At 43.2% G+C, this 21,904-nt stretch overlaps 1 protein-coding gene across 1 annotated transcript in view; it reads left to right on the plus strand.

Moving 5' to 3' along the window:
* INPP5A (inositol polyphosphate-5-phosphatase A) overlaps window positions 1-21,904 on the plus strand; it is a 200,911-nt gene that overhangs the window by 126,779 nt on the left and 52,228 nt on the right. Inside the window, exon 9 of the mRNA XM_034062409.1 lies at window positions 6,310-6,394. Coding sequence (XP_033918300.1) covers window positions 6,310-6,394 — 85 coding nt within the window. The remainder of the gene's footprint in view (window positions 1-6,309; window positions 6,395-21,904) is intronic.

Below are 21,904 nucleotides of genomic sequence, written 5' to 3' on the forward strand. Positions count from 1 at the left end.
CCTTGGCTTTCCACCAGAAGTCACTGCAGGAGTTGTTGCTGCCTCTGGCATAGAGATAAAGAAAGTGTGTTTAACCTCTTTATCCGCAGGTCACCTGCTACCTCCATACTTGCTCTTGGCTCCCACTGACGGGATGGTCAAGTCACTTTCTGCCGCTGCACTGGTAGCCTCATGGTGATGCTCACGGTGGCTCTGCCAGGCCCAGGCTCCAGCGTCGCACGCAGCGAGTGCCAGTGGCTGGCTCTGCCCCAGTGGTCCCCGGGCACCTGACCATCAGCTGGTGTGTGAACAGGTTTGAGCATCCCAGGCAGAGACAGGGGCAGCGTGGCCTGTCCTGGATGGAGATCAAACCAGAACCTGTTGTGAACGCTCTGCTGGGGTCAGCAACAAGCCAGGTCAGCAGTTTAACCTGGGAGGGGACTGCCACACCGAGACCGAGCTGCCTCCCCTCAGCAGAGTTAGTTGTGATTTTCATACTCCCTTACTTAGGAAAGAGCATTTTATATAGGCAGTAATTGATTGTAAGAGCAGCTTTTGTACCTTTAATGCCTCTTCCTGGGTTGTGTGCCAAAATAAAGGGATGGTGGAAAGGGAGTACCTTGCCCCAGAAGTTGTGTGAGAAATAGGGCAGTGCTCGTGTTAGTGAGTATCCAGCTTAAACACATTTAGTTATCATAAAAAATTTGCTCACTGAATACAATATGGCCTGACCTCTGGATTGTTTCTTCCCAAGCAACCTGACAGCATCCCTCCTTCCGCTGCATTCAGCCTGCCGGGCCGAGCTGCAGGGCTGCCTTTGGTTTTGTTATGTTATTGTTGTGCTTAAGAAAAAAACAACAAAAACCCCCCTCGAGCCCCTCTTTTCAGTGGTGTCAAGTGAGGATGAATTGGCCAGGGAGGCATGTTTATAGACTGTGTGAAGAACTTTGTCTTTGTGTGGGAATGCTGGTGACACTGGTATGGCTTGCCTGAATGAACTGCGATGACGCGGGTAATAAGGTGTCCTGCTGAGCGCCGCAGCAGCCTTTCTCAGACCTCCCACTTAATGCCATTCAGCTCCAGCTCAGTGTAGCTAATTTTTCCCATTCCCTCAATTCTTTAGGCCTCCTTACAAACAGAAAAGTCAACTTTCACACCGAGGAGAAGATAAGTGCTTTAGGAAATAATCGTGTAAACAGAATGTTACCTTCTGACCTGATGCTGATACCTTGGTCTGGGACAAAACCCAGCTGGCTATTGCATTAGACATGGCTATTAAAGGAATAATGCTGCTGATCCTCCTTACAAAGTGCCCTGAGAAATGGTTTAGCCAAATCACAGTGCCTCTTGTCACACTGAATCATGTTCAGCTGCTCTCCTCCATGACCAAGTTGCTGATATTTAGCAGCTTCCTTGTCATCTCCTTTCTTGCACCAGTATGGGGGGGAAGTATGAAAGCAGTGGAGAGTCAGTCATGTTTCTCATTGCCCTGTTGTTTTCTGGCTGAATTTCAGTGCTTTGAAGCATATATACAGTACCCCATATAGCTTTTATAAGAGAGGGCACATTTTGTAAAGTGACTTCAATTGTAACTACTATTAGTTACAAAAGGATTACAAATTACAAAAGGATTTCAGTGATTCCAGTAGCATGGAATTGTTCATTTTAAGATTGCGCTAAGCAATTCCTATTGGTGTTCTGTGCAGAGGCTAAAATTAACAACTGGACCCAGATTTCCAGTAGTATCAAGGAGAAGAGGAACCTCTGCCTCTTGTTTTATTTAGTCTTGGTCAGAATGTGGCATCCAGATCCAAATGTCTTTGAAGAAACTTACCCTTCCCAGTGGGTTTAGCTGATGCTGCCATCCAGACTGGGAGGTCTGTCTTTATGTCAAAACAAGACCAAACCTGAGCATTTGATTATGCTGTGGTGTGTGTTTGACTTCTCTCGAGGTTGCCTTTTGTGCAGGTTGGCCCCTGCTCTGTGTTGGGAACTCTTCGCTGTGGACAGCCAGGCTAGCTTAAGGTACAGCACTACAGTGCCATGGCTCAGGGGACTTCTGAGGCTCCTTGGAATTCTCCTGGTGCCCCCAGGATTACAGACAGATTTTGTCACAGGTCTTTGGGAAGATGCTTTAGGATTACCATGCTGAGCAGCTGGGATGAGTGATGGTTGCTCTGCTGGAATTCTCACTGATACAGCAGAGCACCCCCAGTGCAGACAGAGTGACTTTTATCTGGGTTTGCAAAGCAGTGTCTGATGTCCCCTGTGAGTCACCTGCAGTTATTAGATGAAAATAACAACTAAACATATTTATTTTGCAGCAAAGAAGTTGCTGTAATTTAACATTAATTTGCACCCTTACCAGTGAAGTTTACTCCTTAAAAAAATACATGAAGCATGGATCTGACTCTTCAAAGCATTTCAGCATGTCATTAACTGTAAACCTCACTTGAAAGCTACTGCTGCTGGAGAGTTTCCTTCTTTCACTGCTCTGTCATTTCTATGCATCTATTTCTAGCTATTCTGTTTTGAGAACTGTGTGGAGTCTGCCTCTTCTCAAAATGCAACAGAACTTGAAAACAAGCAGAGAATAACCCAACCTGTCCAGAAGTCTTTCAGTGACAGCGGTTAAAGATGTAGAATTAGTTTGAAACTGGCAAAATAAGGAAGGTAATGTTCTCCAAGTATGAAGAGTCTGATAGTATTGTCAAGGATGCCTTCTGCAAGTAAAAGCTCTGTGTTTGGGGAACTAGAAGAAGAGAAATCATCTATAGCATTTATAGTTGTGGGCTTTAAAGTTTAACACCAACAAAGCCACTCTAAGTGTGCTTTTTTCCAGTGGTCCTTATTTGCCATCATGAACTTGTTACTTTGATTTCCAAAATGCTCAGAAGTAAGAGATACTTCTTTGGTATGTTCTAAGTGCAAATAAACTCTTTTCTCATAAGCGATACCTTCTGGAGCAAGAACAAAGGATCAGAAGAGTGAAGGTGTTCTTCCAGCCTTTTCCAAGGGAAGGCTTTTTCTGGGAAGAAAGGGCTGTCATCTGTTTGAAAAGTTTTCTGTTTGATTTGCATTGCATTGTATCCATCCTGCTTGCCTGTCACCTCTTGATGGCCCTGCAGAGCTCACAAGCTGCAGCGCAAGTCACGGCGCTGTTGATCTCTTGTTTGCTCTGACGTATGGGGTTGTGGAAGTGTTTTGTAGCATCTCTCCACAGTCATTAAACTTTTGTCCAAGTCACCTTTTTGTCACAGGCCTTTTAGGAAAGTTGTAGAGGAAAGAGCAGAGCCTGGGATTGTGCTGGAGCTCTTCAGGGTCATCTGGTAGTCAGCAAGTGCAGGGGAAAGGAAATGGCACTGGGTTCTGCCACTTAAACTGTGAGATTAATGCTGGTGACATAGGTGGCTGCTTGCTTTCTATGTGATTCAGATTTATCACTCCATTGACTGATTCATGGCAACATTTTTTAAAGGCTTATTTGATTCATGGTTAGAGGAAGGGTATTGTAGAAACAAATAGCAAAGTAGAGCAACACAGAGTTTGGAGCCTTCCCAGGTGATTTGCAAGCACTCATGGGAAGAAAGTGTCTTCCACTTTCTTATGTACTTGTATGTGTGATGAACTGAATGTGTTTGTGACTTAGAAGGTGGAGGCTAAAGGAATGAAAGGAACATTTGGGTTTAGCTCTTGCTCCTGTCCCAGCACCCTCACCGCATGTGCCAGTCCTGATGATGCTCTGCAGGGCTCAGTTCCAGTGCTGAGTGTTTTCCCACATGCTCCTGGGGCAGGAAATATTGCTGTACTCTTCTGTATTGCCATCCGCTGTGCTGACTTGGGGTCTGATTCTAAAAGCACAATCAATAAGATGGGTTCTTGTGCCATTGATGCAGTGCAGTTGTAGGCACCGATAAGTGTTTCAGAACAGAGCTATCAGGGCACCAATGCTGAAATAATTCTAAGGTTTGGGAACTCTTGAACTAATAGTGAGTTCCAATAGAAAGGACAGCGTGTTACATACATGTATTGAGTCATTGAAAGCATATTTTATTATAAGGTATCCCAGATCATTTAATAAGTACATAGTTTGTACATTCCTGTTTTACCATTGATAATTTCACCATGCACCTAAATTTCAGCACCTGCAAAATAGTCAGAAGCCACTTAAAGCATCTTTCTTGAGAAGCAAAGTTTGGACTATTGTACTTCAGTCTGTCATAAGACACTCTTCCTAAAATGTCCAACATGACAAACTACAAGGGGAGCAGCTGGTTAAAATTATCAGTTGGAAAGCTGGCATTGATCTGTACGCAAATCACGTTTAAATGGGGTAATGTGCAAGACTATGAAATGACTGAATTTTAATGAATTGATCAGCAGCAGACTAATGAGCTGGTTGGATCATCAGTTAGGAGACATTTTACCTGGCTATTTTTAGAATAGTCTGTTTATTTGGAAAATCCATCTTTGCATAATACAATCACAGGCATCATTCTCATAATACCAATTTGTTTTAAGAGGCCTTCTCTAGACCTTGATGTCATTCCTGCAATATTTGTCATTTCTTTGTCAGCAGTAAATGGCAATGAGCAAAGCCAGAAGTAAGAAATGAATCAGGAAAGTTGGCAAAGCAAAATCGTTTTTTTCTTCTGTGGAAGTTGCATCTCGGATTTTGCAATGATAGTGTTAGCAAATTGTGGTAATGTAAATGGTTTAACTTTTAAGTCCTCATTTTCTTTTAAAGTGCCATGAGAGCACTAATCAAACTAATGTTATGTACAGGTCAAGAGTGGCAGGTTGTTCTCGGGGCTTGCTGGGAGCTGACAGTAGGCAGTATTTATTAACAGTACCTGCAATAATTTGTCAACTGAATGGAGGATTTGGAGATCTTCACACCAGCAAAGAATAAGTCTTTGCAGAGATATTGCTTCAGATGATCACTGCCTTAGGTCCACTTAATTTTTTGATAGAATAATATTCCAAAGCAATTGATGACTGTTGACTAAGAATGGGAGAGTATTTTAAGAAGAGCAGCAGTATTTCACTGTAAGCCCAATGCTGTATCTTTCTTTACAGCTTGGAAAAGTCTAAATGGATGTAATGTGTTAAAACTTTTGAAGCTATTTGCCTCCTTTCTGGGCAGTGTTGTGCCAGAAGCCTATTTATTGTGTGTGACTTTATAATCTTTCACCTATCTATACAGGTCCCTGCCTCTGGGTCTGCTGGGGTTCCTTATGTCATAATGCTTCCGTATTTATATACTCCAGAATGTACACAGTGCATTTGTTCCTTATTTCTTCTGTATTGTACACCTAGTGTACATTGCAGTTTTGTGTGTTTTGTCTGTGTATGTTCTCTGTAGCTGTCCCATTTCAAGTCTTTCATACTTTCCTCAGCTACTGGTAAGAAACTAATGCTGTTGATTCCTGTTGTGAAATGAAGTGTGAATTGGTGGATTTCCAAAAGCCAAGATCCCTGGAAGTGTGTAAAATTGCAGATGGTTAGGAGTACCAGACAACTGTTGTTAATCATAGATAAATACTAATACAATAACAATTGTTAATTGTTATTATTGAACCCTTAATACAAGATTTGTAAGATGAACAGTAAGGCCTTAGCTCTCTGCTTGGTACTGAGCAAAGGCTTGAGGGAAAAAGTCAATCTTCACATCTGGAAAGATCACCTTTTAGGTGTAGCTACAGTCCCAGTAGGATCTGCTTTGAACAAAAAGGAGAACTGTCAGAGAACTGCAACTGAGCCAGGGAAAACCTCATAGATGAGCCTTCACCAGCTGTGACCATGGACGTACAGCCCCAACGTATCACTTGTCATGCAGTCCTTAGAGTACAAGCAAACACTGGTAAACTTTATGATCACAATCTTACTGAGAAGTAAACTCAAACGTTGAAGTGATCTGAACTCACCGCTGCTCAGGGGTTTCTAATTCTTAGCTGCACAGCCTAAAGCCGCATAACTTAAACTTCCAAAGGTGTGGAGTACATCTGTGATGCCCTCAAGATCTCTGTGATGCCCAAGTGCTGCTTCTGCATCATTTGTACTAACTGCTGCAAAGTTGCTTTCCTCCACATTGCTCTTTCAGCCAGATGGGAAATGAAATACTTCATTTTACTGGAGTTTTAGATAGGATTGACTAAGCAAAGAAAATCAGCCCAGAAACACAGTTAGTGTATTGTTCCAGTATGAACGGGTAGGTTTGATCTTTCCAGTAGTTATTTCTGCCCTGTGCTTAGAGATAACTCGTGTGTGTGTGTGCACCTCACATCTGTGTGCAGATGAATGACACAATTGTTTTGGGTTTTTTTCCAGAATTATAGATCAGCGGTTTGAGAAAGTTTCCTATTTTGTCTTTGGAGATTTCAACTTCAGACTGGACGCCAAAGCAGTCGTAGAGGTAGGACTTTCCTCATGCTTCTTTTGTGGACTCTACCAGTTTTTACTTATCAAGGATTTTTTTCCTATGGAAAAGCGACTTAACAGACTAATCCTAAATTGACATTAGACTTGGCTAAGAATACCTTGAATGGGAACATGTGACAGGCAACTAAGGATCACTGTTGGGAACCTGCTGGAGCAGTTAAGGGATCACAGCTGGCATGCTGCGTTCCTTCTCAGTGGGTGTGTAAAGGGAATTTTGGCTGTAGGTGCAGAGTCCATGTCACCTGTGCATGGTCCTGTGTGTGGAAAGGAGACTATGTGGGGACCATCTAAGGTGAGACCTGGAGGTTTTACAGTGCATGCAGGAGCCTCTTCCTTCAGATGCATTCAGATCTCCTTTGAAATCTCTTTGGGCTCCAGTGCAGGGGACCACATTTCTGTTGTATGTTTATGACTTCTGGTGTGTGTTTGTAGCTCACAGTGAATGTCACAGCCCTTTACTGCCAGCAGAGTAAGTGCTGGTTTGTATTTCTACTCTGTAGGGGGAAAAAGAGAGACGTTTCCTAACTGTTTGTGATAGAACTCCACACTGTATGTGCAAACCTTTGTGACAGTAACATTTGGTGTGGAAGGGTGACTGGAAGATTTGTATGAAGCCAGAAAGAATGAAGTAAACCTTCTTTATCATGGGTTGAGATTACCTTGACTGTACTGCTGAGGCTTAGCCCCAGGTAATGGGGTCAGAAATGATGTCCAGGTTGAAAACAAATTTAATCTCATGGTTTTCCCGCTTGAATTCTAGAGATACTGTAATGTGTTTTTGCTGTCCTTGAAGGTAGGCATGTATCTTCTGAACCAAAGCTTTTACTTTGTAAATCAAGCAGTGGAAGTAGGTGCCCTGATGTGGAAGGCTGGTTACCCTTCATATGGCTGCGGTGCAGTTCTCCTTTACAAGGCAACTAGTGCTGCTGAACAACAGGAGTTTGACATTACAGCACTGCCTCTGCAGCTAATAACTTCCTTCTTGGAATTCTTATACATTGTAGTAATTTAACCAACAAACTTAAGGCATAATTGAAATGAAATCCAAGTCACTGATTCTGAGTATGCAGCTTCACCTTACATATGTTAAGGACAAAATCCTGCTCTGCTGCACTGTGGTTGCCAGTGTTATCAGCAGTGTTTATAGGTTGTTCTTGAAATACTGTGTCTGTTTGGTTTTTATTCACCAGTGGTGCAATAGTATTACTGAGAAGGCTCCTGTCTGAGCACACCTCTCTGTCATACTGCAGCAGAATTATCTCCTGCACCCAGTACTGCTGAAGGGTGCTGTAAGTTTCTTCTAACTTACCAACTGCCTTGCAGGCTGCAGGGCTGAATGCAGAGGATGCTTTATTGCCAGTAGATTAAGATTCCTACATTTGTATCTGTGAGTTTCAAAGTGATCCACTTCTAACAAAATAGCATCACTAACCACAGGTGATGCACACAGAGTGAGCTCCACAACAGGTAGTAAGAGTTCAAGTGACTCTTAGTCCTCACATGGCACTTTTTGCCTGTGAATGCTTTAACAATGTCAGTTAATGTTGTTGTGTTGAGCATATTAGCAGTGATTTGAAGATGAATCAGATTCATTTACCCATTCTTCCTATATCAGATACGTGCATGTGTGAGCCTAAAAAGCATTGGGATAATACATCTTTCCTATTTTGAAAAGCAACAGGAAAGCAGGAAAGATGTTCCTGTTCATTAACCAGAACTGTACTCGGCTACTTTGCGACATTAATTAAACATAATTAAAGTAGATCTTGAAACTTCCACTTGTAATTTACATGTTTAAAATCATCCTGAGCTTTTTTTGTAGTCTTCTGTGCTTGGTACAGTTTATAAACTGGTACGTGAGAAGAGCCAAGAGATGTAAGAAATGGTTGTCTCATGCAGTTTACTCCACAGAAGCGATGGTACAGGCAGTGTTTGTTTGACAGCATCTTAACAATGGAACAGTCGTGCATGATTCCATAGTAAGGCTGTAGCACTCTATTTTCACAGTGAAGTCTGGTCTTCTAGGAGACAGATCCTTTTCTAAAGTGTCATTTGGAAGGGCAGTTACAGGCCACCTCTAGTGGGAATTATCCTGGATAGAACCTAATGGTTTGATGGTGTGTAAGATGTGTGAGATCCCATCCCAGATCACTTCACAAACTGGTTTAAAGATGGTGCTTCTCAGCTGTGCTGTTTTTCCAAAGCTGGTGGAGGGCTATTCAGCAGTGCAGTTAATACGAGGGATTTTAAGGGTTAATGTGTTGACCTGTCATCTTTTTATATATTACTGAATTTATTTCTGCTTTTCTTGCTGACCTTTGAATTCCCTCTTGAGACTGCAATGTGCTGAATGCTTGGACACTAAGACGCTACCAGCAATACCTGTGTTGTGGAAACGTAGACTGTGCTTGTACCAAACACAGAGAATAAAGTCTATTTCTAAAGGATTAGTCAATTAAGCCATTGAAAGAGAGAATCTGAGAGCTGTTTTAAGTGTGGAGTCCACCCACTGAAGTGCAGTGTGCTAAATCAGATGGCAGAAATGTTGTGCTTATGAATTGAGAATTAATAGACAATAAATCATTAATATATAACTTATTAAACATTATATGTGAACCTTAATCTAAAGACATATTGATTTCCTTGCTAGGAAAATCTGCTTTACTGTTGTTGGAGAATCCGGGGGGGATCAATAAAACAGGTAGAGGCTTCAGGCCATGTGTGCATTAACAAGGGCATTGTCCAGGGGATAAACTGGCAAGAAAGAAATAGGATGTCTGTAGCATAACAAGCATAGCAAATACAGTTGGTTTATAGTAGATCTGAATTATAGTTTGAGCATAATTTGTAGCTCAGCATGATGATATTCAGAGAAACCTACAGCTCATCCACTGAAAGCATTTTAAAGCTGTCCTCAGCCTGCAAAGGGCCAGTGATAAGGTTCTGTTTCAGTCCTGGGCCCATGTGTGACTCAAAGCAAGAAGAGCTGGATGCACCAGTCTGGTTACACCAAATGCCCCACACCCTGGCATGTGCCACACATTGAGGCATGGGGGGCTCTGCCAGGTCTTAGCCAATGGCACCTGTCGTGGCTTAGGTTGAAAGAGCTTGCGTGATGCCTGATCCTTCTTGGGACAGGCTAAGGGCTGCAGCCACTGAAAACAACTACAGAAATGAAGTGCTGGTGAGTGTTAATTATAAAGGTTCAGCATTGCTATAGTAATAATCACTAGGGCCTGATCCTGACACATGCTCCTGGGTCTGTGTAGCTGAGCTGCAAGGTCAGCCCCTCTCCCTAAGGGAGATAAGTGCCACTACTTGGTTACTGTAAAACACCCAGAAAATTGAATCGTAGGCTCTCAGACTGGTTTGTGTTGAAAGGGGCCTTAAAGCTCATCCAGTTCCAACCCCTGACATGGACAGGGACACCTTCCACTAGAGCAGCTTGCTTCAAGTCCCATCCAAACTGGCCTTGTATTGTCTGCTGACAGCCTTTCTCTTGGGAGGTATCACCTTTTCTTTAAGGTTCATTGTAGACCCGTTCAGGCCAGCAAATTACTGACCCTTCTGCACTCCTGCTTGTGGTGCTGGCATCGTGGTTATTCAGTGCTGCATATCCTCACTTCAGCATCCTTCGTGTAGAAGCATATAAAAAAACAAGCCTTGTAAGTGTATTTAGTAAGGCAATACAAGAAATTTACAGTTCCCCAAGTCTTGATCATTTTAAGGTATGCTCTAAAGACCCTACTTTTTTCTCTGATGGTCAGATAGGTTCAGTTACTCCTCCAGCTGCAAAGTTGGACAAGCATTTTGTGCTGTTTCAATTCAAAGATTGAATTGAAATGCTAGCCGTTCAAATGCTAGTTGTTTGGGGTGATACAGCATTCTAATGATTTGCCCAGTGCTGCCAGGTTATCTTCCAGCACATCTCTTCCCAGCATGTTCTGTAAGTGTTTACAGCACATACAAGATTACTGTAAACATCTATATTAGTTTGACTCTGGATGCTAGTGTGCATTAGCTTCTCTGCAATGACTCTAATGCAGGTATTGTCACAGCATCTCACAGAAGTGGGAGTTTCTGATGTTTCTCTGTGTATGAGGTGGTTCTCCTACAATTTTCCCAGGAGTTCTGCTCTCCCTGTGCTGTAAGGACAATTCACATGGATCATCGTTGCAGTTACCTGGAATATGTTGCAAGTTCATAGTAGTGTATATGACAAAGGTGGATTTCCTGTTTCTGGAAAATCATCTTCTCGAAGTGAAATGAGAGTTGAGGAGGTGACTTGGAGGAGAGCTGCGGCAGCACCGAGGTGTGCTGCAGGCTGAGCAGGCCAGGAACTGAGAAACTGGCATGAGTTACTTGGTTCTTCAGAAAAGGCAGGAGGGGAAATGCCTGCAGGTTCTGAAATGAAACAAGAGTAGTTGGCTGTCGACCTAACAAAACTAGGATAGTAAAATCTCTGAAGCACATTAAAGGGAAGAAGGGAACTGAAGTTTGTGGAGGGATAAATGAAGGGTTTATTACAGAGATCTGAGGAGGACAAGTTCTTTTTGTTTTGGATGAGAAGTGAAAGAATTGAAACTATTGCGAGTGAATGCATGGAGGAAGTAAGTCAATCCCCTTCTGTCAGTCCCTGAGAGCAGCAGCTCGATACCTGCTGTGGCTGTTGTTGACCACACAAGCTTCACACTGTGATGGGTCCAAGGCCATTCTCATCTCCACTTTTACCATAATATATATTTGGGGTTTTTACATTGAAACACCTTATTCGCACCTCGTATTTTCTGTAAACTCCACAAGCACTTGCCAGTGTAAATGTGGCAGCATAAATCTCCCCTTGCCTCCTCCTTCATGTGGATCTATGGAAGTGCAAGTGGGAGGGTCGTGACCCCCGTCAGTAAATTTGCAGGGCTGCTCACACGCTGGTGTCCCGCGCGGGCTGTCATTTGGTGTCTTTAACATGCAGAGGTGCCCTTTCCCCTCCGTTTGTTAGAGCAGATGTTGAAAAAAGAGCTTTTCCAGTCTCATCCGTTTGCCCAAGCTCTGTGCTGGAACTCTTTGAAGGCTGATGCTGTGCCTCAGTGGGGAGCTGCCTCCTCTCACCATTCCTCTGCACCAGCCCCGAGCATCACAGCTTCAGCTGTGGTCGTTGGTAGAACTATTTCTCCTGTTCCTTCTCCCTCAGTGAGTTAGTTTACCAGTCTTGCTCTATTTAAATCACTATTCAAGTATTAGGTGGGCCTAAAGCAAGGAAGAGTATTTTTGCTGTCAGCTGGCCACAGTAACAGTCTGTATTAATCTTTGAGGACTAGCGTATTTTCATAATTTAAAAGAGATTAGTTATCCAATAAAATTCTTACCTGTAAATCTTCCCATTTATCCCTTTTAGGAAAGTACAGTTAGGCTTAATAAACAGGGCTTATTTTAACTGGTTTGGAATAAAAACCTGTGTCTGTCTGATAGTACTGATTCCAGTCTCTCAAAGTTCCTTGTACTTCTAAGAAGAGAAGGATAATTGCATGCACCTTGGTTCCAAGGGTTGCAGCTCAGGAATATAAAGTTCAGTATGCAAACCAGAGGTCTTCAGGAGAAGGTCATATTAATCACAAAATCCATTTGCTCAAGGTAAACCATAAGCTTCACGTGTATCCAGAAAAAGTTCTTCCTCACTAAAGGTCACCCTGTTAGGGTTGACAGTAACTTGCTAAGCTGCAGAGGGATAAATTGAAGATTTATAGAGGTTGCAATAGAAATGCTGTTTCAGGTTTCTAGTAATTTTGGCCTATGAAAAGCCTTCAAGCTCTAGCTGCAGAATACGAAGCAAAATCCTCATTCTAAAGCTAGGAGTCCGTGCTTGTCTGCTACCCTGCCTGATCAATGGGTTACGTTCAAGCAAGGTATTTCCTTTCTAGAGCTCTGCCAAGCAGCCATTTGATAAGCCATAACTGGAATTGCTGATTAAATGTTTTTTAAAAGATAATAACTACTCATGAAGAGCTTGCATATGTAGCTACACCATTCGCTTGCATTGTGCCTCCCTGCCACCTCTGACCATTTGACTGTATATTACCTAGTGAAAGAGGAACTTCATTCTAGCATGACTTGTTAGCTCCTGCCATATTGATGCTACAGTGAATCACATCATTTTCATTTGATCGTGCAGCCTTGGCACAATATGGTCTTCATTTTAAAAACAGTGGTGGCATCATATCTTTTTATCAAGTGGGTTTCTGCCAGCAAAAGATGAAGGAGCATTCCCTGTTAGTGCTGTGATGTCTTCATCTACAAAACAGGACCTCCTTCTGGGAGACATCTCACTGTCTCCTGAACAAACATCCTTTGTTCAAAAAACAAAAGAGCTGATGATCAGCTTTTCTAAGGGTTTGATTTAGATCTTACCCAAATGTGAGGAAATATTTTGAGTTGAGCATGTTTCATTACAGAGTCCTGTGTTTCCTGCCGTAACCAGGATCTTTGCAAACTCCAGACAGCATACGGCCCATCCGTGATTGTCATCAAGAAGATGAACAGCTATGTAGGCAGTTAGCTTTGGAAATCTGATTCATAGTGAGGTGGTCAGGCTGTGGGGTGAACATGGAGAGGTGATTCCCTTCTCATCCTCATAGGTGTGCTTCACTCAGGAAAAGCAGGTTACCCGGCAGGGTGAGGCTCTTGCTGTCTTCTTGCAGTATTGGTATCAGCACTAACCATCTTGCCATCTTGTTATCTGTTACTTGCAGAAGATGGTTTGAACACATCAGAAGTGCATGGCAGAATTGCATGTGGCTTTTTTTAAACTTCTGACTTTCTTTACTTTTGACAAGTTGAGTGTTCAGGAGAAATCAGTAATGTTTAATTGTATTAAATATTAATTTAATTAAATACTGACATAGCATTAAAAAGTTAGTATATATAGTCATGGGCATATGTAGTTCTGCCTGCCTAACCAAAACCAAACCAGACATTGTTCTTTTCCTGGGCAGTGATATGCAGATGCCTGTCCATACACATTTAAGATCTGAGCTTGGGGTAAGCTCTTGTGTGTCCTGCCAAGCTCCTCAGCGCAGAAGTGAACCCTCTGCTCTGTGACAGGATAACAGGGCAGCTGAAGCACTGAAGTATTTTTAAATCATGCTCTGTATCTTTGGAAGGTTGTTCTGTTTAACACAGTTAAAGAGCACTTGGTCATCCTCAGAGTGCTCTTAAGACCCTGTAGCTTTCAGAGCTGGACAAAAGAGGAGGCACAGGTTTGCAAATGCTGCAGCAGACCCCTTCTTACAAAAGCAGCAAATTCATTAAAGCTTGACTAAATAGTGACAGAACCAGGGCTATGGAAACCTCATTATGCCCTGTTAAATCTGTAAGTAGTTAGGAAGGAAAGCTGGTAATATAGTCCTGCAAATCGTGCAAGAGAGACCTTTTTTTACACATATGGAGGGAATTGTTCTTTCTTTCTTGTGTTCTTCAGTTAATGTGTTCTTTTGCTCCACAGTGGCAGCTGGTTTAAAAGTGTAATAGTGTTCCCTGCTTCCTTCAGTGAAGTGGTAGTAAGCCAGCCTTATAAAACAAAAATGGCATTGCTTTATTCTGAAATAAACCTGCATATCATGAAATGAATTATTTTAATAGCTTACCAACTTCAGCTCATGTGTTCATTCCAGTTAGAAATGTGTGTAAGATCCTCATTGGTTTTATCTTTTCAAGTAGCTCATTGTAAATAGCTTTGTCTTGTAAAGGTTTTAACTTTCTTTGGAAGCTAAAATGGTTCTAGGAAATGTTGGAAACAAAATCTGCGTGAAATGAAAATGTAACAGAGATTTATTAAATGAAAATGCATACAACTTCAGCTCCAATAAGGACAGTTTTATTAATGAATGTAAATTGCAGCAACACATCTGAGGCACCTGCTAAACGTTCATTATAAATTACTCTCATAGACATTGTGATGAGTTTCATATTGTAGCCAGACTTATAAAAGCATGCAGATTGCTTCCCCAAGGGACTGGATATTTACTTAACAGTGTGGCTAATTGCAATTATTTATTTTCCAGTGATTACAAATGGCTTCTGCATTAAAGATATATGTGGCTATTAGGAATTATTCAATTACCTCTGTTTTTCTCAGTAGTCTAAGTCAAACCCGAGCTCAAGATTCCCAGAGGAAGGCAGTAGTGTATTAACTCTGTATGTTCCTTACTTTCTGCTGGGGCCAGGTCTCTAGTCCTAAGTGCTGTCAGCAGAGCTGGCTAGAGAAACACTGATTACCCAGCCCTGCAGCTGATTTTTTGACATCTCAGGCTGTACTGACGCTGCTGCCACACTTATTGGCAAGATTCATAGGAGGTTAATTAAATCCATCTTCAAAACAACGAGGGGGCAATGAGCCATATCCTCGTTGCAATGGTAAATTAAATGATGCAATTGTTTCTACTTCCATCACGGATAAGGGGAGAGATGAGTGAATGGATTGTTCTCTGGCTGCCTCCTCTGGGGCCTGGGAGGGTCTAGCAGCATGTGGTCATAAACCTGCTTTTCAGCTGTGGCTCCGGGACAAGATGACAGTGTTATCAGCAGGCGGAGGTCCCGCAGGCGGCTCCGTCTGCGAGATGACACTGTTTAAAAGCTGAGAGGAACTCCATCCGCAGCTCCTCCTGTTTCAGATGCAAATGAATACAAACACGGTTACAGAGCAGAACGGCAACGGGGATGCGTTGATCAACCTTGGCACCGCTTGGGTAGTAATTAAAATGTACACAAATTAAATACAATTATCTGGCACTTTCTAATAGTGCCGAGCGTCACTGAACCAGTTAATAACGGGGTGTGTGGGCTTGGCTCTGGTGCCGTGAGCGTTCTGAGCGCATGCCCGATGCCTCGGTGGCCGCTGGCAGCTGGGGGGCCGGGCTGGCACCGACTGCCGCGGGTGACGCGGTACCAGCGGCGCCCGTCACCGGGCACGGGCGGCACCGGGCACCAGCCCCCGCTCCACGCCGGGATACCTGGGGGCCGGCAGAGGGAGGAGGAAGCTCCTGGAGGGCGTGTGTCTTGCAGCAGGTTCCGTGCTAGCAGAAGGAGAGCAGCCAGCGGGGTCTGGAGGCAGAGCCTGCAGTGTTCCTCAGGCTGGTTCAGGGGCTGAGGCTGCCTTTCTTTACTGTTAGGGTGGTGAGGCACTGGAACGGGTTGCCCAGGGAAGCTGTGAATGCTCCATCCCTGGCAGTGTTCAAGGCCAGGTTGGATGAAGCCTTGGGTGCCATGGTTTAGTGTGAGGTGTCCCTGCCCATGGCAGGGGGGTTGGAACTGGATGATCTTAAGGTCCTTTCCAACCCTAACTATTCTATGATTCTATATCAAAATCGTCTTGAGAATGGATCTCTTGAGAATAGTGATGCCAGATACCCGCTGCAGGTATTCACTGCAACCTTCCTGGGATAACAGTGCTAATAGGGCTGCAGGCTAATTCCTGCTCGACGATGCACCCATTAAGAACCAGATGCTGAGATTGTTTACCAAACCTTTGACAGTGTCCAGGTTCTTTATACCTGTGACATGCAGAGTGTTTGAATGGGAATGCAGGCAGCACTTCACTTCATGCTGTCTCTGAGGATGAGTTTAATCAGGGTAAGAGGGCTCATGGTATTGCAGGAATGGTAGCTAGAAAAAGAAACATAAAACCAGCCATTTGTAGTATCCTGACTTGGAAATTATTTTTATGAAAGCAGGTGTAGTTTGGATCAGTCAATGCAGTGTTGTAATGCACTGTAACGTCTGTAATAGTTAACTGAACTGGCTGTAAAATGTAACTAACGGAAGTCCAGAAGGAGTCTTTTCAAAAACCCACCATGTATAAGATGGTATTTTGTTTGCTTATCAAAAAAATGAGAAGAGTTTGGTATCCATCTGACAAGGACCAGGATCCTGTCTGCCCTGTACCATACAGAGGAGTTCCTGTTGCAGTGGCAAGTTCTATTCTTGAGCTGCAGTCAGAAACACAGCAAGAGCTGCCGAGCTGAATACTCAGCATCTCTGGGTATGAGTGCAGCTGAACTAAAGCATGTTTTTAAATGATTAACAGACTTTTATCTGAAAACAGTCATTGTCAAGAGTGAGAGAACAGGAACTGAGGAACCATGGTCTGTAGTTTGGGAAGCAAGAAAAATCTTATTTCGATTTGGGCACACATCTAGTGTTGGTGGAAGAAAAACGCTGTAATTGCTATAAAGTTTACACTGTCATCTCCTTACCACTGGCTGGTGGTAAATGGAGCAGTACTTACAGAGAACGGACAGATTGCAGTGCCTCAAGTAGACAAAGCCTATTTGTTGTAGGCCTTTTATGAGAGTAAGGCAGCAAACACCTTTGTGTAGACACTAGTTCACTGTGGCATTCAATGGTGTGGCACATAATTCAGATCCTGATCATTGCAGCCACCTTATCTGAGCTGCTATGCGGTTAGAGAGTCTTCAGATTCATATGGCTTGGTGGTTGGTGTGCAAGCAGTACAAGAGCCTCCCTGAGGTAGACTCACACAGCAGTAGTGGAGAACTTGAAGATCTGTGTTGGATGCAGATCTCCACTGTATTCTGTCAGTTCATGCAGTACTAAAGAAAATGTTGATTTTCCAATCCACGTGATGTATCACAAACGTACCTTTATTGATGCTGATAATTCACAGGCAACTTTACCTTTCTCAGAATAGAATTTCCTGTAATGTATAATTTTTCCTGGTTCCAATTTGAGATGAGAATTTGACATTTCAAAGCAAAGTATGCAGAATGACAATCCAGGAACCTGAAATCAGCTGTGATGGTTGCTGTTGTTTTTAAGTTGCTGCTTCTCAGAAAGAAAATGACTAAGAGCTTCCTGGCCAGTTGTCACAACTGCAGGTGCTTTCAGTTGAGCCCTCTAAAGGTTTTCTTTTCCTCCTGTGAGTGAACCAGAAACAGAAAACAGGGGCTAGCACTTTGACACCCCACTCTAACGGGGTGTTTTGAGGTCATGTACATGCGCTCCAGCCACCCATGAAGCAGTCACACCCCACCCCACACTCCTTCAGGCACACTTGTTCTGATCCTTATGGATAATTTTAGCCTGCTATAGTACTTTGCAACCACAGGTTTCCTTAGATGGAGGATAGGATTTAGGAGTTCATCTGAAGAGTACGTAGTAGGTTATCACCAGACGCTCCCAGTTGGTGCAGCCAGATACAAGCTGTGAAAGTGAGGAGGGAAAAACACTTCCGGAAATGCCAGCCAGACCTGACATGGGGAGTGATAGATAGCGGGATTGGTGGAGGATTGGAGAGGTGTGGGCTTGTGACCTGATTGAAGAAGCTTAGGTTCACGGTCAGGGTCAGGGCATAGTTTTGGTAGCTGTGAGGGTTTTATTGGAAGGTGGAATGAATGGTAGGAGTTTGGATTGAACAGTTAATGGACAGTCGTGATGTTAGCTGATGAAGAATCAGCTATGAAGAATCAGGGTTTGGGTTGAGTTGTGGTGTCTCACTGGGGAGGAGAGGGTGGTGTCCTTTCTCTAGCTTAAAAGACTGGTGCTGGTACATAGCTCGTGATGGAGGACTGAGGCTCCAGGGCCTAACATTTATAATGCTCCTGTATCTCACGTGTGTGGGGTGGTGGGCTGACCCCTTCTGTGGTGTGGGCAGGGACAGCAACAGCCCTGGAAAGCAGTTGTCGGAAGACAGAGGAGCTGAGGTTTTCTCCTCAGGGTCAGGTCTGCTTTCGGTCTGCTCAGATGTGTGTATCACATGAAGAAGATGGGCTATCACAGGAGCTGCAGCCCTCAGCCAACTCTCAGTGTTGTCCCAGCAAATAGCCACCGTGTCTGTGTGATAAGGGGCACATTTAGATCTGGGGAGCACAGCAGGGGTTTTGCCTGTGAGTCCCACTGAAAGATGCATTTGAAGGAGGGAACCCTCACCGGTCTGTGCCAGCTTTGTAAACCTACCCGATGTCATCTTGTCACTAGATCCAGGTAACCAGTACGTAGTAAACTGCGTTATTTTAAGCTTCACGTCTCTGAGACGTAGTGGAAGAGAGGGATAATGTTATTTTAAATGTCCCCCTTACCCAGAGGCCATTTGTTTCAGCTCTCTGCTGGAAGGGTGCAGGGGATGATGTGATGATGTTGGAACCGTTCTTCTGCCTCTCGCTAATCCTGCCTAAGGACTGAGGGAGCCCTGGGAGTGCATCTTGTGCATGCTGTGTGTTTGAAATGGTGTCACCTCTGTCCTGTACTGTGTAAAACATCTCTCAAATCTACAGTCTGACCACGGAGATCAAGTTAGTTTCTTCTTACACAAAGCCCAAAAGGCTTTCTTAGTGAAGAGCAGGAAGGGGGCAGGATGCAATTCCCTGGCAGTAATTCACACCTCATCTCCAGTGAAAATATTAGCATCCAATCTCTGTGTTCTTTAAAACATAGTCCTGAATTTTTGCATTATTGCTTCCACAAGAGCTCTGTTAGGATGCTATTTACAGCTACTACGAGCTTTCAGGAGGCTCAGTAATAGGTAATAATGTAATCAGCAAAGCCATTAAAGGGTTAAAATTAATTTTATGAAAAGAAATTATAGGATCTTTATCACATGTTGTTTATCTGATCAACAGTTAACAATTTAAGACAGTATTATTCTAGTAAAAAGAAGATTTGTTTTAGATACTGACATAAACATCCCCTCATAATAGTGGCTTTTCATTTACTGCATTGCAATGTACCATAAGCTTAAGGGCACAACAGCTCCTTTGTGTGTCTCAATAATGCTTGTCCAGGGTGATGTCAGTCAATTTTGGACCTATACAGTCTGATGTTATTCTCAGCAATCACAGAATAGATTTTCTTTAATAAGTCTATGTCAATAAAATCCTTGAAAATTCTCATGTTCCTTTTTGGTGCCTTCCCCTGGAAGACTGAGGTGTGTTACCCACGTGGACATTTCTGCAAAGGCTTTAGGATCTTTCATGTGGTTTCTATTGGCTTTTGTTGCTCCCTAGTGTTATTTTTTACATACCATTGGGTAGTTAGAGGACCACTTCATGTGGTGACTTTCCAAACACTTCTGTAATGTACTGTTTCAGGGGGATAAGTAACCACTAATAGTTAAACAACATTTTGTAATAGAGGTTGAAAACCTCTATATACCTAGAAATGTATATGAAAATCTGTCTACATATAAAACCCTGTATACATGAAGTGGCATCCTGGTAGGAATGAATTCTGAATTCAGTCTCCACTGTGGCACTCAGGGGTCCTGGAGGTAGTCCTATACAGAAAGCATATGAAGGGCCAGGCCCTTTGTGCTCCTTGGGAACTATTCCTTCAATGTGGAAAAAAGGTCTGTAGAGTGCTCCAGGGTTCATTCAAGATGCACATGGATTACAGCACCATTGCTGCTCATTACATTAAGCCACTCTAGCAAGCTTTTTGTGTGGCACTCAGAACACCTTGCGTTCATAGAGACAGTAAAGAAATGCAAAGTCTTTATGGAAATCACTTTGCATTTCTGTATTGCTATTTCTAGATTACTTTTATCCATATAGCTCTAATGCTTCCCTGAAAATAATATAATTCTTTATATGCTTTCACCTGAACCCAATGTAACTGCCGTACCATCATTAAGCTTGCGGGAGCACAAACTTAGCCTGGGTAGAGTTGGACTTCCATATGGATCCTGTATTTCCCTCTATTTGGAGGTTTTTTGAGTCCCAGAGTCCCTGCAGCATAGCCCCTCAGCTCCCCTAGGAGAACAGCTTCAGACTGCGGGTGCCACTGCTTGCTTTCTCTGCCCTTCACTGTGAACCGTCGAAGGACCACAGGAGGTGGCACTGTGCAACCCAGTCAGTGGCAGAGCCGGAGGAAAGTCAAGTATGTGCTGAATGCTTGAGTGACAACAGCTGAACTCAAGCACACCAAAGGTCCAGAGTATACAAGAGATTTAAATTAGAGATTGCCAAAGTGGGATGAAAATTTGTTTTCCTTCTGTCCACCGGGTATTTTGCATTATATAAAATGAATACTAGATGATAATTGCCAATCTGGTGGCTTGTATTGATTTAATTCAGTAAGCAGCTTCACCTCCACCTTTTGCATGCACTTGGCTTAAAATATATGCATTATGAAGACAGTGATTCGAAGTCTTTAGGAAATCAATATGAAGACAGGATTCTGTTCTTCAAATATTGACAGCAGAACAACGCTAAGAAACAATGACAAACAATAAAAGCAGGGATAGACAAAATTAAGGCTGTGGCTCTATCGTAGTTAGGCTCCACACAAGTCTCAGGCAGTTGCCAGATACTGCATATTGTATGTGCTTTAGCAAATAGCTTGTGCCGACCCCTCGCTGCCAGAATTCCTGGTTGAAAACCTGTGCCATTGAAAGGAAAGGCAATTTTTGCCAATGGTTTCTCTGCAGTTGGTTTTACCAATAATTGGCACAGGGGTTTTCAGCCATGGGAAGATACAAATGGGTGTATGTGGGCTGTTACCATTAACAGTGCTCCTGCCTTCAGTAATTTCTGTAGAACTAAACGAAGCTGACTTCGCAGCCTGTAATGTTACAGTATTTAAGCAGAGCAGCTCTGTGTGCTAATTTATTGTGGTTTTGTAATGGTAATTTTAAAATCCTTTCATACTGGCAGCTGAATTTCCTGCACATTTAGTGTAGTTCCAAGAGTTTGAAGGGTGTCTTTTATGGAGTAAAACATGTTCCAGTTAGTGCAACTCATACTGGCTGCTTAGTTGCTACAGACCCGAAATCAAAATGTTATGGGCAGTGCAGTGCTGCAGCATGCAAGCAGTACTGTGTTACTGACATTCATTCAGAAAAAAATATTTATCAGTGCCATTCGAAACGCTGTCTGTTTGACTTTCCCACTCTGAAATATCTGAAGATGGTCCAGAAGTCTGAGTAATGCTTAGTGAGGGTCCAGTGCACAGACAGGAGAATTTCTTTTCAGTAGGTGTGGAAGGCCCATCAGGTAAAACTCAAGTGTTAGGTACTGGTAAACGTCACTGAATAAACCAGCACCATTCGTTTTGCATTTCTGCCTTTGCTTTTTGCAGTTTTGACAAGTGTGAATTTCACAAGGACGTGGGCATTGCAGGTGGAACGTTTGGGAGCTCTGTTAATGCAAGATTCAGAGTTAGTGTTTTCCTTGAGCGGGCTGTCAAGCTTCTTACCTTGCCCTATGTCGGTATGAATCCAGTGCTCAGTGTGTGCCGACATGAGGCTGCCAGGGGCTAGGGCAGAGAGGTACCTGGGTGAGTTGTGGACATTCTGCACCGCAGGGCAGCTTTGGTCAGTAGGGTGCTGGGTTCCTCCCAGATCATCACTCCAGCAGTTTTGTTGGTCCTTCATTATTCTGTGATTTCTTTCTCTTGCCTCTAGTCAGGAGTGTCATTTGCTGTGTTCGTTACTTCTAGACATTTAGAGCAGGATCAATATTTTACTGTATCTGACCAGGTT

Source organism: Melopsittacus undulatus, chromosome 4 (assembly GCF_012275295.1).
Source record: "Melopsittacus undulatus isolate bMelUnd1 chromosome 4, bMelUnd1.mat.Z, whole genome shotgun sequence".
NCBI classification, from domain to species: Eukaryota; Metazoa; Chordata; class Aves; order Psittaciformes; family Psittaculidae; genus Melopsittacus; species Melopsittacus undulatus.